General features: G+C 47.9%; 1 protein-coding gene across 1 annotated transcript in view; it reads right to left on the bottom strand.

Moving 5' to 3' along the window:
• Positions 1-2678, bottom strand: part of SLC9A8 (solute carrier family 9 member A8) — a 29709-nt gene extending 27031 nt beyond the window's left edge. Inside the window, exons 1-2 of the mRNA XM_054081461.1 lie at positions 2575-2678; positions 1677-1855 (exon numbers count right to left, since the gene is read on the bottom strand). Coding sequence (XP_053937436.1) covers positions 1677-1855; positions 2575-2582 — 187 coding nt within the window. The 5' untranslated portion in view covers positions 2583-2678. The remainder of the gene's footprint in view (positions 1-1676; positions 1856-2574) is intronic.
• Between the last annotated feature and the right edge of the window lie 15580 nt (positions 2679-18258).

The following is an 18258-nucleotide window of genomic DNA, read 5'->3' on the forward strand; positions in this document are numbered from 1 at the left end:
CAGGCACTTGTACATATCAGGAGTGCAGCAGTCAGGCAAGAAGCTGGAAAAAGCAGTGTTCTGGACAGACTAATAGAACATTTGAGTGTGCATCTAAGGAAGAGCGCAGCAGAAGTGTGTAACAGAGGAGAATACAAGGATCATATGAATATGGCAGAACACAGGTATGACTTTGAAAGTGAAGCGGTGTTCACACAGATAAACAAGCCATGGAAATCTGGGGTCAGAGACTAACTCATGCTACTTTGGGCACTTTAAATTTGGGGTTTCGCTTCAACACAACACAGCTCAGAACTGCTCTGCTTCTGAGTCTGTTCCAGTTTAGAAGGTTTAAAGGCCATTTTACAGCTCACCACATCCAGATTTGAGTACTATAGACATACCCATCTTCACCCTTCCTAAACCCTTAAATCTTATTTATAGATCATATAGGGTAATAGATTATGAAGGGTAATAACTGTAAACAATAAGGTTTTATACTCGCTTTACGTTGTTCAGGAACTCTCCTGTCCTGAGGGTGATGTTTTTAAGATCCCTTGAGTTGTCAGACTGGCATAAACAGGCTGGAACACAGTCAAAAAAATCACGGCTCTGTTCTTAAGTTCTAGGAATACAATTTCACCATGAATGGCCCTTTCAAAATCCATGACACACACATATTCAGAAACTTTATTTTAATCTTAGAAGTCTTCTGATCTATTGCATTTTGCTTTGGTCTTTGGTTTCTGTTCAAATTCTAACATACCACTGATGTCTTGGAAAACACTAACCCTCTTTGAAGACAAGTAGATACTTTATGACTAAGAAGAAGCCTTCTACTTTTTTCTGCACTTACTAACACTTACTTCTAAGAGACAAAATTTTATTTTTTTTAAACCCAAATGATTTGCAGAAGTTTCTGCATTGCTGTCAAGTCCACACCTATCATTTTCTCCCTTTGACAGCAGAAAGGATAATCACTTAGAAGATGAGGTGACCCATCTGTCACAGAAAAGTCTCTCAGTGTAGCTTGACCTGGAGGAACCAAGCGCACTAATGGACAGACAAACCCTTAACCCTCCATGAAAGTTTTGTTATTATTACAGTTTTGATTACAGCATTGCTCTAATCAGATGGTAAGAGAAAACTATAGTCTATTAAAGAAAGGTAACAGCCCAGACTTACAGAAAAGCTGCAGGAATGTAAGAAAATTATAAAGGTCAGAAAAATTGATACTATACTTTAGTGCTTGCACAGATAAATCTGAATGCCTTCTACTGGCTTGAGTAACAAAGTATGAGGGCTGTTCAGAAGTGGTAGAATTGGTTAAATTGACGTCTACCTACTACACTGTCCTGAAAGACAGCTGCAAGCCCCACAGAACATTCTGACACTGTCTTCTTCATACACTGAACACGTGGTACATGCTTGATAGAGAAGGCAAAACCAATCTGACATTTTGTTTGCACTTTGAGATCATGGTGAAAACTCTGCAATGGTCCTCAGCTTTCCATGGGTTTGAAAGCTCCAGTCAGTTATATACCCAACTTTGCAAATCCCTGTGCCTGTACAATATTTCACTTCATGGAGAGAAAACCAGAGAAGAAACAAAACACTACGATTTTGAAAGCTGGCCTGTGTCCTCAGATTCAAAATATGATTAACAGAGATTAGAAGACTTTCAGTTCATCATTCACCTAATACAAGAAGGCTAAAAAAAATCGTCATGCCACTAGACTGTTCCTCTTGCTGTGCTTGAACTCCAGTCTGAACTGGAAGGATAGGTTTAGCAGGTGTAGGTACCACCAATTTGGTAGTAGCAGCCAACGTAGTGTGGAAGGTGACATTGAAGACTTCATGGGTGGCGTTTGCAGACCTGTTAGGATAATAAAACACATTATTACACTGTATGGAGCGGCATGATAAAGACTTAGCCTACTAAAAATATCCACACATGAAACACCCGCCAGGTCATACTGAGTTTGCACTAGTGACTAACATGTTAAAGCTGCTTTTTAGAAGTGGTCTCTGATCACAGACAAATGCTGAAAGTTCAAATTCACACCACTGATTATTGCTAAGTTCCTTCACACACTGCACACACCAAATAGTCTGCACTGCAGCCTGGGACGCAGCTGAAAGCCTGACATGGAGAAAACGAAACAGCCCACTCAGCCTGCCGAATGTAACAAACCCGTGTCCGAGCAGCAAGCTTTGTCAGCCCTCCCCGCCGCGCAGGGCCGCCTCAGGGCCGGTCTGCCCCGTCAAACCGGACGGGGGGGGCAGTATGCATCATCTAACGGGGGGGCGTTCTGCCCCGTCTAACGGGGGATGGGGGGGGGGGGGGGGGGGGGGGCGTTCTGCCCCGTCTAACGGGGGGGGGGGGGGGGCGGGCGGTGTGCCCCGTCTAGGGGGTCGCCCCGCAGCTCGCCTCCCCACCCCGCGAGTCCCTGCTGAGCGGAAAGGCCTCCGCTCGGACACACAGCAGCGTCGCCCTGCCTGCCCATGAGGCGACGCCTTCCGCCACCGATGCCCGAGGGAGCGGAGCGGGCCGGCCCCTCCCACCACCCGCAGCCCTCCCGGCACCGCACTCACTCCGCCATCTTGCCACCCCTCACGCAGCCACTTCCGGGACGCCGTAGCGACGCTCTAGCGAACACGTCCGCGATCTCGATGGTCTGGTGGGGGAGAGGCGGTGGGCGGGGTGCGCGCATGCGCACAGGGCAGCAGGGTTCCGGCGGGCGGGCGCGTGACTGCGGGAGGGGCGGGGCCGCCGCCGTGGGAGCCGCCGTGCCGTTGCGTAGCGACGCCGCGTCGTCACGCGCCGGTGTGACGTCACCGGTGAGCCGCCATCGTCCTGCAGCATTGGGCAGTGCCTGGCGCCATGTCCCTCGGCCACCATCGCCCAGGGCTCCGTGTCCCTTGGCCACTGCTCACTGCCTTGTGCGGTGTCCATCAGCCGATGTCACCGGGGCTCCGTGTCCTTCGGCCACCATCGCCCAGGGCTCCTTGTCCTCCAGCTGTCACTGCCTGGTGCCCCGTCCCTCAGGTGCCATCGCCCAGGGCTCCGTGTCCCTTGGTCACTGCCCGGTGGCTCCTGTTCCCTCTGCTGCCATCACCTAAGCTCATACATAACCCCTCGTGCTTAAACAGAGACTGAAGTCATGGTGGCAGAGGGTTATCGTTCCAGAGGGTGTGCTGATAACCTGGGTAGAATGGCTTCAGGAGTGTGCCAGAGCACTGTGTCAAAATCCTCTGTGGTGCCTTGAAGTAGGAAATGGATCCTGACTGTAAATAACACATGTGCAACGTGCAGCTCCCCTAACCCTTTGCAGCTGGCTGAGCAGGTGGGTAACTGCACAGCTGAGCCGTGGGCAACTTTCACTGCTCAACTGCAGACCGAGAAAATAGCTTTACAGCAAGAAGATAGGGTCAAATGAGCATTCATCCAGCTAACATAAAGCTGAATGAGAAAGCCACTGCCTTAAAATCAGTGTCAAAGTGCTCTTGAATTAAAATACCATCTAGTTGTCAGCCTTACCTGGCGTAAGTTTCAAACACCCTCCTCTGGCATAGGCTGCTGCCATGACTTAGGTGTCTAAACTCTCTGGTGCTTCAGTTCATACCTGCGAATGGGGCTAATCAGCATCTCCCAGCTTACAAAGCCAGTCGTGGACATCCATGCATCCAGTCTGTAAAAGTTTGAAATGCAGGGGTGACAGATACTATGGAAACAAGTAGTATGACAGCATCACATGCTGTTCATTTCTGGTTTGACTTCTTCAGGGAAAAAAGGGGGGGTTGTACAAACAGATGTACAGGTTTGTATACCTCGGGTCATTTTGAAGACCCTTTAGAATGCACTTTAATCAAAATGAAATTGTAGATTCATAGCACAAGCACAGTGACACTCCCTCTGTGTCACAGGTGGGGCAGAGCTAGAGGAGCTCTGGTTTCCTGTAATGAGACTGAACCCACTTCCTTCTTTGTACTCGTCTTCTCTTGTGATTTTGTGGCAACCTACATAGACTTTCTACAGTCATAACCAAATTTTTTTTTCCACACTGACTAATTTCTGACAAACTGCAGTTTCCTAATCCCCATTTGCTTTAACTCATTGTCTCCATCTCAGCTGTGCTTGGGACAGTTTAGAGTGCATGACTTCAACTGAGGCACACGTTGTGTGGCACGCTTAAAGCTCACTGGTGCCAGTGAAAAATGAGAATGGCACTTTGCAGGATGGTGCAAGTTGATTTCCAATGTGCTTGTCTTACTCCATTTGGAAACTGAGGATATTGTGGGCCTGCAACACATCAGAAGCTCAGGTGCATCTGCTCTTTGATTTCAGTTTTCATGATGCTCTGGGTGAAGAACAACACTTCACCCATAAGCAATGAAGCTTGATCCAGAATGTCTTACACTTAGGTTGATGACACAGGAAAATTGCTTGTATATGCTGTCTTCCTTTCTTGTGCAAAAATTAAAATTCAAAATTTGCCAAGTCTTGGCCAATTTCAGTGTTTGTGAAGTGCTCCAAATGTGTTGTCTCAAAGCAGCAGGGGGGTATGGAGGGTCACTTTGGTACAGAGGCTGGTGCAGGTCACTCTAGATGTCTGGAAGTAGCTGGTTGCTAAAAGGTGAATTGTCAATATTTCCCCTGAGAACTAAAAAAACACCCCTTCCTCTAAAAAGAAATCAGTCTTCTGCAAATTTGCATGTTTTTATATAATAGCTTCTGGGGTTTTACTTTTGCTTTTCTGAGAAGCCCAGTGAAAACACAAGATGTTAAACTGAAAGGGATTGATGAAGGACAAGTAGGAATGTGGCAGAGGAAGACCCTGGGGCCATATGCATCTCACTTCCACCCAGTATGGCTTATGCTCTGGGTCACAGGCAGGAAGAAGCTCCTCTGCTGTGCATCCCAGTCCTCACCCAGTCATTTTCTTGTCCACCTAGAAATCAGAGAAAAAAATGTTGAAAGGAACCTGTGGAGAGCTCCAATTCAACCTCCTGCTCAAAGCAGAGCCAACTGCAAAATCAGAGGAGGTTCCTCAGCACCTTGTCCAGAGATATTTTGAAAATCTTTAAGGATAGAGAGTCTCCAGCTGCTCTGGGAGACCTGTTCCTGAGCTGCACCACTCCTGGGCTGAAGAACTTTTTCCCTGTTGCACCTCATCACTGGCGCCTCTTTTGTTGTGCAGCTCTGACAGGAGTCTGGCTCCTCTTCCATGTAGCTCCTTTCCTCTGTATCTTATAGCTGTGCCTGTGCCGCTCTGGGTTAAAAGGAGGAGCTGCATCCGTCTGCAAGGGCAAAGATTCTTAAAAGCAAAGCAGTGTTGGTCAGGGAAAAGGGCATGAGTAGAGTCCCATGTAATCTTCACCTGTTGCAATGGGTGCTTGCAGCTGTCACCTCAGAAACGTTCAACTCTGTACCAGGTTGGTGCAGAATAAAGAAAATCTTAAAGCTGTCTTTCCCAGTCACTCAAGTTTTGCTTGGCATGAAGAGTAGGTTATCTGGCCTCAGAGTGAAAGCCAGAAATTTTAGCTGTTTTGCTTTCTCTTCGCTTTTTCTTTTCTTTTATTTTGGTTTGGGGGTTTTTTTTTTGGTTCAGCCTTGGCCTCGTTTTTCGTTGTTTTTGTTCCTTGAATCTTTCAACTGCCATCATCAGGAAACTCCACACTTGTTTTGTTTTAGTGGCCTTGTAGCTGTCATGTGCTTTTAATCATGAGAGACTGATATAGAAAAGGGATGACTGCAGATGTAACTCTTCAAGATGTGAACTGACCTTCTCCTCACTGTGCCTGTGGTCTGCTGGCTCTGGCCAAGGGGGAACCACAGATGGGGGCCATGGAAAGGGCTCAGGAAGGGATGTGGAAGGAAGGAGGATTGAGCCAGGAAAGCAGAGGCCTGGGAACCTAGAGAAACACAAACACAGGACTGAACCTCATAAAAGCCAGGATCTGAAGGGGAAAAATAAAACAACAAAGGGGAAAGGGTGGAAGGAAGAGGATCCCAGTGGCCCCCGTAGGAGGGGGAGCATCAGAGTGGCTGGAGGGATCAAGGGCTGCTGGGTCAAGCAGCTGTGTGAGAACAGGAAGCCCCAGGTGCCAGGAGATGCATTTGGTCACCTACTGTGAATTGTCACATTTCTATCGAAATGAAGTGTCATCCCTCACAGCAGCGTGCTGTGGGTGAAGTAACCAGAGATGATACCAAATTGTAACATCTAAAATGTTCTGTATGAAGAGATGGTGATTTTTGTGTCTCATGACTGACTCATTAGCAGGAAATACCACTGCTTGCTTGACCTGTTGTTGCTGCTGGAAAAGAGTCAGTCTGACTTAGTACCACTGAGATAGCTACTAAACCAAACAGCAGTCTGGCATCACTGTACAGATGATTTTTCAAGGACTTGGTTGCAACAGAAAGTAATCATTTTGGCAGGAGGGCTTTCAGCCTGCTTCTCACTTGCAGTTTTCTAATGCACAGCTACTGAGCATCTGTTGATTAATTTGTGTGCTGAATGTTGCTTTTAATAGATCCCAGGAATTTCACAGTTGTTTAAGCTCATCTAAGATGATGTGGCTGTAGGTAACACAGTGTTTAGTTTTAATTCTTAAATTACAGAGAGCAGCCTAAATAGATAGCTATGTGGAACACCGAGGGCAGGCACAGATGAGTAAGTGACCAGCTGTGACCTTGTGCTGGAAACATAGGGGAGGGTGCTAATTTACAGGAACAGTACTTTGTTCTCTCTTACAAGTGGTGGCTCTTGGCACTAAAGAGCAGGGACATGCCAGATTTGCTCTAGGGAGTGGGTTTAAGAGTTATGACAATCTTTGACCTTGGAGAGATCTGGGTTCAATTTTTAAATTGTCTATGAATACCGTGACAATCTCACGTGGGTTGAACAGTCACCCTTGATTCAAGTCCTCCTGAAAGAGAGAGGACTGAACTTCTTCATGCAGCATTGGGCAGGTAGACAATGGGAGGAGACTGCCAGATGTAGGGGAGGTGGAAGTGCTTCACCTAGATTTACTCCAGAACTATTCTGCAAATATTTAAATATGTCAATCACTTTCTTGGCTTTATAGTAAGAACAAAATATTTCCCAGGGTGTGGAGAGGTGTTCAGCTCTAAGCTCACCTGAAGCCAGATTCTGATTCTGGCATGGAATACGGTATGGGCCAAACAACAAGATGAGCCTGAGGTTTCAGAAACATCAGGCAAATTTAGCAATATCAACAATACTGAAATCAGCGGTGGCCTTAAAATGTCAGTATCTGTAGGCTGCTTGTGAGAAAATGCCTATGGCTACTGCATTGAAGTGCCAATAGGACATTTATTGCCTTTTGAGGGCTTTGTCATCCTTCAGGATTGGTCCCATCACAGCTCCTGAAGATACTGGCAGACTGGGATGTGAATGTCAGGGAGCTGCATCAGCCTGAAAACAACCTCTGTGCAAAAAGATCCTTTCCTCCTACTTCCTTCTCTTGATTTTCCTGCGCTCCAGTCTGGTTGTACTTCAAAAGGAATAACAAATGATCTTTGTTCTCAAATTCAGGACATTTATGTATTAGACAGGTGAAGGTTAAACATGCCACTAAGAAGGTAGGAAAAGAGGCAGCTGTGTAATTTACTTGCTTTATTATTTTTGGGAAGGATTCTCTTAGGATGTCTGAGGAAATGCTGAAAATTGTTTTAAATCCTTTACTATATAGATTTGGTTTTATATCTTCTTAATGTGTCTTAGTATATATAGTGTCTTATTCTCTTGCTCTCTAGATAGATGCAGTAGGCATATGCCTGTGTGCATACATACACACATGCTTCTATGTACAAATATAAACAAATATAGAGAGAAAGGCAAATTCCAGGCACGAGTTCTCCGCAGATAATGTCTCTCCTGTTGCTTTCGTATTTGTTATTTGTAGCTATTGGATGCTTGGTTTATTTGCTTTTCATTTCGTGTTTTGTCTGGTTTTGACATGCTAAATCCGGAGTTTATCCAGGAGGAAGCAGTGACAGAGGGAAGCACAGCACATGGCTGCAGTCACTGCCCAGCAAGATGCACTGCTCTAGCAGCTTGCCAGAGGTGGTGATCCACCTGAAAGGCGAACAAATTGGATCAGCGCTTGGAAACAAGGACTCAAAGGGCAGCAAGGAGGGAATATTCCCAAGGACATTGTCATGTTGTCTGTTTGCACTGCTAGTCAAGAGGCTGGATAGGCGAGCTGAGGAGACTGAACTCTGCCCTTGCCTTGGACATGGGAATGAGGTGAGGAGTACCTTGTTGGGAAGCAGTGGCTGACTTCTCCAGTCCAGTTTGCCCTTCAGGGAGATGCAGCCCTCTTGATCCCAACCTCACTTCTTCCTTTTTTGTGCTGGTCATTTGTTCATTCTGGCTTGTGCCCTGCCATGCCCCAACAACTGACCTGCTGGGTAGGCTGAGAGAGAGGATGGTCCCCATCCATGGCACTTGCTGCCTTCCCAACGGACAGATGGGCTCTGCTGGGTGAATGGTTCATGTCATGTGGGGACAGGAGGTGCTGGCCCAGAGACGGGACATAGAGGGATTGTCTTCCCTTGGTTTTGCTTTTAAAGAGTGTATTTTTTTGATCTGAGAACTCAGGCATTTCATGCGTCTCAGAGCTGGTGCTGTGCTTGTGCGCCGTGACTCATCTGAGCCGCTCTCGCAGCAGCGTGTGATAAGCCTTCTGTCTCAAGATGTGACTCTCCCAGCGTGAATAGGTTATGCTTAGTGACAGCCTTCGGCAGGAGGCAGTTGCTATTTTACAAATAGCTAAACTGAGGCACAGAGAAGCTGGAGAAATGGCCCTGAAACAGACAGCGAGTCAGTAGGTGAGCTGGGAGGCACATCCCACAGGGTCCCCTGCCCTCTGAGCACCACTTCATCTTGAGACCCACAAAGACTGGGAAAATGTGCTCCCACGTTTTCAGCCTTATCATCCAGTGAACGTGTTTCCCTATGCTTATCAGCATGGATAGTTCTCACTAGTACCACTTCCTTATCTGACCTTTCTGGCCACTGCAGGCAACCAGCCACATGAACTGACTGCACCACCGGCTGGAGCCCAGCGTGTCGGAGTCCACAGCCATGTCTTGTCATGTCTTCTGCCAGGCCCAGGGATGCAGCCTCACTCTGTCAGCCCAACAGGTCCTGCAGACCCTTGGTATTCTTTCCAACAGTGGCCCCTGGATATTTCTGCACACTCAGAAAATGAGGCGAGGAAAGGCAATGATGGCAAAATAATGCCCTTTTCCATTTCTTCGTGAATGTCTTCCTCAAGTCAATCTTCCTTCTGCTTTAAGGGCTGTTCAGTGCTTAATTTCGAACAAGTGTTGTGAGTTTGAGCCTCCTGCACCCTAGCATGGGTGTGATTCTTGGAGTGCATCTATTTGGGGCTGGTGTATCCTTCCCAGAATTTGATGGCACTCCACATGTGTGCACGTGTAGAGGGTATGATGGAGAAAGAAGATGCCAGCAGTAGAAACCATTGTTAGTAAATTAAGAAAAACAAACAAAATAACCAAGAATGGAAAAATCCACTATGGTCAGGTTAGTATTAGAATTTTAAAAAACAACATCCCCCTTCCACCGCAAAAAGCCATCAGAGGCTGTAAGCAGACGACTCAAAGAGACAGAGAGCAGGGCACACAGATGCAGTCCTGCTCCTGACGGCCTCTCCAGCTGTGCTTCATTACATTGAAATGATAGTACATTGAAATTTATAATATCTGCAGGTTTTTTTCTGGCCAGTCATCTGTTTGCACCGGGCTGTGAGCAGAGTTGCCTCCTTTTCTGTTCTGGATCTGGCTCTTACCAGCTTCCTTGGACACTGGTGCGTGCAGTGGAGGGACCAGGAGTGTTGGGTCCACGTTTGCCCCAAGGGGACAGGCAGCAGCTGCTTCCCGGGCAGAAGCCATTCATCACTGGGGAGGTGAAACCCGAACACCAGCTGCAGGAAGCTTGGCCCTGCCCGTCCCCTGCGTTCCTCCCTCCCGCAGCAGTCCTTCACTGCCTGCTCCTCCACCAGGGCTTGGTTTTAACGGTAAACATCTTTTTGTTGAGGGGCAGCATTTATGTATTCTCTCCATTACATTCTTGCTAGCATGTAAGTTAAAAGTTCTTCCTTCTTCCTTATTACAGACTATCATGAAAGCCCTTCTGTCAATGGGAATTAACAAATCTTTGTGACAACACTGGTAAACAGAGTGTTTTGTTATCCGGATTATGGTTACAGGTACCAGCCCCAAATGAGTCTCAGTATCTGTTATGCTGGTGAGAAGCATCTGCTGTGACATGTCTACAAACGAATGGCAATGGGGAAGGAGAACAATGGTACAAGTGACTGCATCGACTGCATCACAGCGGTAGCGTGGAGCTACTGGGCACTCCCAGAACTGTCACCTCACGCTCCCATGAGCAGCCTGCCCTTGAGCTGCCTCTGAAACCTGCCAGCCCGTGCAGGAGCTGGCGCAGGCCCCTTCTAAGAAGGACACTGGTCTTCTCTGCCCTTTGCCAGTAGCGGGATGGAATGGCAGAGGCATCTGGGACACAGGGAGACGCCTGGAGTACGAACTCCTGAGTGTGACTTAATGACAATGTGCACAAAGGCTTCCCACCAGGTGGGTCTTCCCAGCCTCCTCAGTAGCCCTGGAGCAGCCAGAGAAGTGGAGATCTCTGCCGGGTGCTGTTTAGCAGATTGTTGGGGATCCAAGCAGGAGGATCCAGATTTTTTTTATGCTCATTGTTTTACCCTGCCTGTGGTGCATCTGCTGGGTGAGAGAAGTCTCACAGCTGGAATGATGCAGTTCAGATGTCCAAATATCCAGCAAAGTGATATCAGAGAGAAAAATAATAAACTGTGCTGACTCCTGCTCTGACCGGGGGGCCAAGCTTCCTCTCCTGTCTCCTTTCTATCAGAGGCAGCTGCTGGTGGTTTTTATAGGCATTCCTCTGCAGTGTCTCCCTAGAAGAACGTTCTGCTTCTTCTGTTATCTCTGTAGTCCCTCATCAGGTCAGCAATCGCTTAGTTAATAAAACACAGCTCCTGTTCACACGTGTTCCACAAATCACTTTTGACACACAACGTTTAGGCCCCATATCTTAGAGAGGGGCATCCCTTCCCAGGCCCATACGGCATTTCTTGCCCTGCACAGAGCAGCATTGCTCCTGCAGCTTGGAGCAGAGATAAGGGAAGAGGTGTAGTCTTAGGAGAGGTAAAGTGGAAAAAGCAACAATAATAAAGATTTAATGCTGGCAAAATGAGTAACTATGTCACAGGCAGAATGACTATATGACAAAAGAAACGGAAAGGATGAATGGAAGGAAACCTGCCCGGCTGTGGTGAGTTGGTGAGCTCCCATCTAGTTGCTCACACACTACCCTCCAGTGGGAGGAGCAAGAATCAGAAAGGCAAAAGCGAGAAAAGACTCTTGAGTTGAGATAAAGACAGGTTTAAAAGTGAATAAAAGCTGCACAAACAAGCAAAGCAAAAAAAAGCATTCATTCACCACTTCCCATTGGCTGTTCCCAGGGAAGCACATAGGGGTTGCTTGAGAAGACAAATGCCATAACCCTGAACGTCCCCCTTCTTCCTCCTGTCCCTGAGCTTTTATTGCTGGGCATGACATCCTGCGGCATGGAATATAACTGGTGACTGCGGTCAGCTGTGCTGATTGTGTCCCCTTCCCAGCTCCTCACCCCTCCGCCTCCTCCCTGTGGGGGCAGAGTGGGAAAAAGGAAAGTCCTTGATGCTGTGCCAGCCCTGCCCAGCAGCAGCTAAAACACTGCGGTGTTATCAACAGTGGTTTAACCACAGATCAAAAACACAGCTCCTTACCAGCACCTCTGAAAAAACTTTACCCCACCCAGGTCGAGTCCAGCAGCAGAGCCCCCGGCAGCCGGCAGCGCTGCAGGAGGATAGACGATGGGTAAAGAAAGAACAGGAGCCGAGGGCAAGGCAATTTCTTTCCTCGGCAAGGCCATTGTCCTTGGATCCTCCTCTCCTTTCAAGAAGAGGTCAGCTGTGGCAACCTCCTTTACCCCTGAGATGACTATTCCAACATATCCAGCCACTCCTTGTCTGCGTCACACCCATCCAGCCGTGGCACAAGGACTGAAGTGGGTGCCCTGCCCATTGCCGTAACGCCGCTGCCCGTGTCTCTCCCCGGCTGCGGGTCAACATGGAGCTGTAACCCAGCAGCTCCCCCTGCTCTGAAAGCCAAGGCAAAGCCAAGGTCAGGCCTTCGGCTGATAATCACTCTAATTAATTTCAGGGACACTGACAAAAAAATTGATTGCTTTGTCTCAGAGTTTTGTCTGAGATCTGTACCATCCCATCCCTCTGTCCCAGCGAAACAGTACTGGCTCCAAGTGGTCAGTCTGTTCTAAACCTAGAAACCTGCAGCGCCAGTGAAAATGTTAACAAAAAGCTGTTTGTTTAGTTTAAAATACCTTTGCAAACTAAACAGCTTAAATCTAGGTTGCATACAATGAACTGCAGGCTGTAAAGTTTTTTTTCTTGGTTTATCTGAGAAAAATATGCCCGTGGCAAAGCCACGCACGGTTTGTTGTCGTAACTAAGCACCGTTCTTAGCAAACTCACTGGCGAGCCGCAAGTCAACTGTTGTGAATAACTAATGGAGGTTGCATAAGATGAGAAACTGCAAACCTGGCTGAAACTAGCTGTCCCACTGGTAATGCAGGGAATACCTCCTTCCTTCTGAATCATGAGGTGGTGATTGGGGACACAGCGCAGTTAGGGCCAGCAGACCATTAGGTCACCGAGGCTGGCAGCCTCTGGATCACAGGCCACGTAGTATCATCTGTAAAAGCCTGTCGTGAGCCCCGTCGCTTGTGTTGCAGGAAGGTGGGATGGGTGGCTGACACGTGAATTGCAGGGAATTATACTGCTTTGCCTAGGTGACAGCAAGAAATAAACTATCGCTTCTGCTTTTGGTTGCACAAAATTCAGCCTGACTTTTCATTGGAATATTTCTGGCTGCAGTTACATCACGTAGCCACTCAGGTTGTTCAAAAGAAGCAAGTATGAGGACTGGTGTCTTGATTAAATACCAGTTTACACGATTGCATTCTGCTTTGCTGCAGTTTCCACGGGTTCTGTGGTAGCTGGTGATACTCTGCTTTTCCTGCCCTGCCCTGCATTCCCGGGTCAGTCTGTACTGTCACCTGCACACCCTGGTGTGGGTTTGGGCTGTGCTCCTGAGCTCCGCGGGGGAAATATCAGAGGGGCTCAGCCTGACTGTGGACCGCAGCCCTCGTTCCTGTTATTCAGGTGGATACACAGCACACAGAGCCACGCATGCAGAAACAAACCAACCCCAAATTTGGCTGGCAGCACAAATGGTGCCATGCTGCAGTGTCCAGGTTGGCACAAACAAGCCAGTCACATCAAAAATGTCTCCATCAGGAAATGCTCTGCCTTTTTCGAGATCCAGCCTGACACGACTGCTGCCTTTCCCTGTGGGCGAACAGGACTGCACAAATCCTGTGTGTGGGACCAGGGTCGGTGCCTTTCTTTGTGGCTTTTCCTGGGCAGATGGTTTGCATGTGCTCAGCAAATCCATCACAGTTGAAAGGTGCTGATCCATCACGCACATGTACGCTGCACAGCACCTCCACAACAAATCTGATGCTTCCAGAAGGTGTTGGTCTTGCAGCAATTCACTGCGTGGCGGACAGAAAAACACTGTTCTTCTTCCTGATTTCTGCTGCGCATGGCAGCACAGCTGGGGCTGCCGTTCAGTTCTGCCAACCAGCCTGCAAATCCCAGACTGCTGTAAATAACTCTTGTCTCCAGGTACAATGTCTAGGCTGAAAAAGAACGTGTATCTGGGGAAATGCAGGCAGGGAGCAAGCCTGCCTGCGGGGATGGCTGCAGTTCTGTAATAAGGCACTTCCAGGTGCCTCCAGATCCCTTGCATTGAGAGCATTAAATCAATACCTACTCCACTCCTATAGGCAGGGTCCTGCTTTTTCAACAGCTAATGCTTTAAATCATTAAATAATTACAAGACGAGCTGCCCTGTAGAGTGAGAAATGCACTGAAGTAAGGATCCATTTAGGCCAGATTGTTGTGACTGATGCTGTGTAAACTGCTGAGGCCCCTCGAGAGACAGTTTGCCCTTGAATTCTGTGGAGAAAGTAGGACAAGGGATTTGTGCGTGGCACCTCCTGGTCTTGCGTGAAGGTCATCAGAGGGATGACTAGTGAACGTTTTCCAGAACCAGTACTGCGAAGACGGCGTGTGAGCCGTGGTGCGGGTGCGGCATTGCGCAGGTGTGCACCCTGCCCTTGGTGGCAGCCCGGCTCCTTGACACCGGCTCTGTACTGTCAAAATTGCTCATTTACTTTCTTCCGCTCAGCAAGTCAAGCCAATACCCTGGGAACAGGCAGTGCCGAGCCCTTGCCCTTGCTTTGCCCTGGACTTCTGCAAGCAGTCGTCTGCAGAGTCCCGAATGCTGGGGGCCTGGGGCGCTCTGTGTTTATAGTTTGCAACCCCATATTCAGAGTCCTGCTGGTTTAGCTGTTACAAATAACCCTACATTCAAACCAACTGGCCTGGAGTTTCACCTTCTGCTCCATGCTGGGGAATTTCTGATTGGTGATTTTTTGGAGGCACCCAGTGGAGCTGAGTAATGCAGAGAAGCAGCCTCAGACTGCCTGAGCGTGGAGGAAGTTAACACATTTGACATTCGAGAAAATGTATGCAAATAGCTTTTCCAAGGCGTTCTCATCACTATCCACGCTGAAAGCAATTAAACCTCCCTCAAAGTGACACTTCCATGCAAAAAAACAGTATACAGCACGTCGCCAAACTCCAGCGCAGCCAAATAAATCACTGGAGTCAACGATTCTGGGCTCTGAACTGTTATTCTCCAGAGGAGGTATAAATCAGTTGCAGCAGCAAGAGCAGCAGCTGTTTTTAGAGCTGGTAAGGGTCTCTTTTGCTTGACTTCACCTTTTCTGCTCTCAGTCATGCTCACTCCTGCAAAGACTTCAGTTAGATATTTATAGAGTAACAGCAGGAGTCCCACAGCAAACAGGAACAAAATCAAGCACGAAGGCAAATCATTAGGATTTCCTCAGATTAAAATGAAGATAGTAAAGGTGTAAATGCTTTGTTGGGAAAAAATAAAAGCATGTGGCAGAAATGGTGCCAGTGCAAAAGCAGGCAGCAATTAAGCCGGCAGAAGACGGAACACAAAAGGGCGGCGTTGATGGTTTTAGCAGATCGCCCTCATCAGCTGAGCTGCTTCCTAAGCCTTGATTCCGCACGTGCCTAAGCCCTGCTGGAATACGGTCACTTTTAAGCAGGTATTTGAGTGCTCTGTCGAATTGCAGGTTACGGGGAAGGGGAAAGGGAGCACGGCTGAAATGGGCACCTCTCTTACTCGGCACCATCACCCATGTGCAGCCCAACAAGCGTCCTGTGGATCTTAGCTGGCTTGTGTTCGCATCACTTCAGCGCTCTGCACAGGAGGAAAACATCCAGCGCGTGGTCCTGCCTGGTGCCCATCGCTGCAGCTGGCAGCTCCCACGGAGCTGTGCGGTGCCCGAGACCAGGAGCTCTTCCCGCGGCTGCGCTGCAGCTCAGTCGCAGTAAACGTTTAGCCAAGCAGTCTCTGCTTGGGGTTTGCTGCAGGAGCCGGCAGCAGGCGGGCGAGCATGGGACACGGCCACCTTTTCCAGCCCTATGGTTTTCACTGGCACCTGAAGGACATGGGGACCTGGAAAACAAATGCCCAAGTGCACGTTTCGCCCAAGGCGAAGCAAGCCTCCCCTTATCCGACCAAGATGAGCAGGAATCACTTTGTACAATGTTAACTGCACTGCTTCTGAGTGGAAAACCACAGAACAGAGCCTGATCTTGCTACAACTTTAAGAGAAATGAGAGGCTGCACATGATTTAAGAAAGTCCTACGAGCCCTTTCCTTATACATCAAAGGGCAGCGACTACAGAAGCAATGCCTGGGTGGTCAAGAGGTTCAGCTCTTTGCCTTTCTAATTAAATATTGATTCCAGTTAATCAAAATCCAGGCCGAGAAGAAGGTTAAGACGGCTGGAAGCCTTTATACTTTACTGTAGCAAAATATCCGAACATATTCACAGAATTAATTAGGATTCAGCTCTTTGGCTGGAATTGCAGGGAGGTATCCGTAAGGGAGCTGTTTTGTAGGTCACCTGGGTAGTTTGACACCAGTCAGCAATTGAGAGGAAATGGTCAAAATCCCTTGGTTGTAGCTATTGAAGGTAATGGGCATTTTTTGCTGCACAGCAGAATAATTTATATTCTGTATTTGAAACACCATATTTAATGTAGCTATGGAAGATTCTTATTCACCACACAACTGTTTTCCCCCCTTGGGAATCCAATTAAGCTGTTGGCCTTTGGAAGTTAATTTTGCATTATGTAATTATGAGTTAATAGAAAGCAATTTCCTCTAAAATGTTCTTTTGTTCCTGGTTGCCCTTGTCACCAGATTTCTGGAAGGCAGTCACATTTCAACATGGTGGGAAAATCCCGGAGTCTTTTTTACAGGTGGCTTCACTAGAGGCAGAAGTTCACCCCACTTTCTTGCCTCTGCTGTTAGTTTTGAAATCCAGCTGTGTGCCTGAATAGTCCAGATGTTTCTTTTCCATCCCTGTCACCTGGCAGGATTTAGGCAGAGTTTTACCTCTGCCTGCACTGCTCTTTCATCTGGTTTTGCTTGACATCCTTGCAATCCCTCGCAGACCGGGGAAGAGCAGCACTCCTCCACACTCTCTACAAACAACGCTGGCCCCCATGGAGAATTTCCTGGCATCCCCATCCTGACCTCCTGGTGTGCTGAAAATGGCCTGTTTATTTTCCAACTCCCAGACAGTTTGGGCTGTTTGGCAGTGTTTTAGCCTAGCCATCGTCATAGCTTTGTGAGAGGGACTTTGGTAAGCGGTATTTTAAAATCTGGGTATATAACCCTAAATTACACAATAATTTTACCTCTTGCCTGCTGGAGTTTCCTTCCTTGGGAAATTTTGGAAAGTACAGCCCAATGTATTCCCTTAACAGAATATTTAGGTCTTAAAAGCATTTTACGAGTCTTCGCGCCAGTCCATTTTGACTGGGATAGACTGTTAGCCTTTGGAGGTGGCAATGAAATCAACTGAATCTCTGCAAAATGCCATGATAAGCTTAATATTTCAGCCTGTTTTTCTGATGACAGCCACCTTCCAAGTGAACGTGGAGCTCTGCAAAATAATTTCTGTTCCCATTGTCTCCTTTTGGGAGCTCTGACTTATCTGTTGGCTGTGGTAGAATGAGCCATCCCTGTGGTTAGGTATGTATATGGGTGCTATTAATATCAGAGCCCTACTAGTCTTGTTAGAAAGTGCAGTGGGTGGCATAATCTGACAACTGGTCTACAGCAATCCTGCTTGCAAGGAGCACCTTGCAGCATTCGGTAGAGTTTTTCCATCGTAATAGAAAAATCCCTGCCTTTGGTTTCCTTTCTGTTACTGCTGACACATGGATGTGAGGTAAAATAGCATCACCCGTGGGTGGCAGTGGTCTCGTCCCCAGCTGAAAATGCCGGGGCCAGTTAGGTGTGCTCTTATCGCCAAATTAAGTACACGCCCTGTTCTGTCTTTCTGAAAACCTGCTGCATCAATAATTATGTCTATGTTGTGGCACAAAGCAAACGATACATGGAGTATTTATTGCATATGCTGTGTCTGTGGGTGTACATATAGAAAATATTTACATTTCTGCTATGCCTGCATGCTCTGTGGCTTGCTCCCGCTCAAAGCCGGCGATGACACTGTGTCGGCTTTCAATGGAGCTGGAGCAAGACCCAGGTTGCAAAGACACTTTTACTAAAAAATAGAGGGAGCACATTGTTTTTGCAAAGCCAAGAGCTGCTCAGCATCCAGTCGCCCCCAAGCCCCATCTCTCTCTAAGCCACACCGCTCAGGTTCCCACTTTGCTCACAAACTGTCTGGCAGCAGAAACTCCAGGGAAGATCCAAAGCAAATCGTGTCGCTGAGCAGCTGGGGGGTTGACACGGTGCGATGCTGACTGTCCTCACCCTTGAACATAGAGGCATTTTCCTAATCACAGGATGGAGTCTGTTCTGGAAAGTCTCTACCATTGGGGCTGGAGGTGCCAGAAGCTCCAAAGACTGCGACAAAGACTGCAAAACCCTAGCGAGGGCTGCGACATCCTTCCTACAATCTGTCTTTTGCCAAAGTG

Source organism: Cuculus canorus, chromosome 16 (assembly GCF_017976375.1).
Source record: "Cuculus canorus isolate bCucCan1 chromosome 16, bCucCan1.pri, whole genome shotgun sequence".
Classification (NCBI taxonomy): Eukaryota; Metazoa; Chordata; class Aves; order Cuculiformes; family Cuculidae; genus Cuculus; species Cuculus canorus.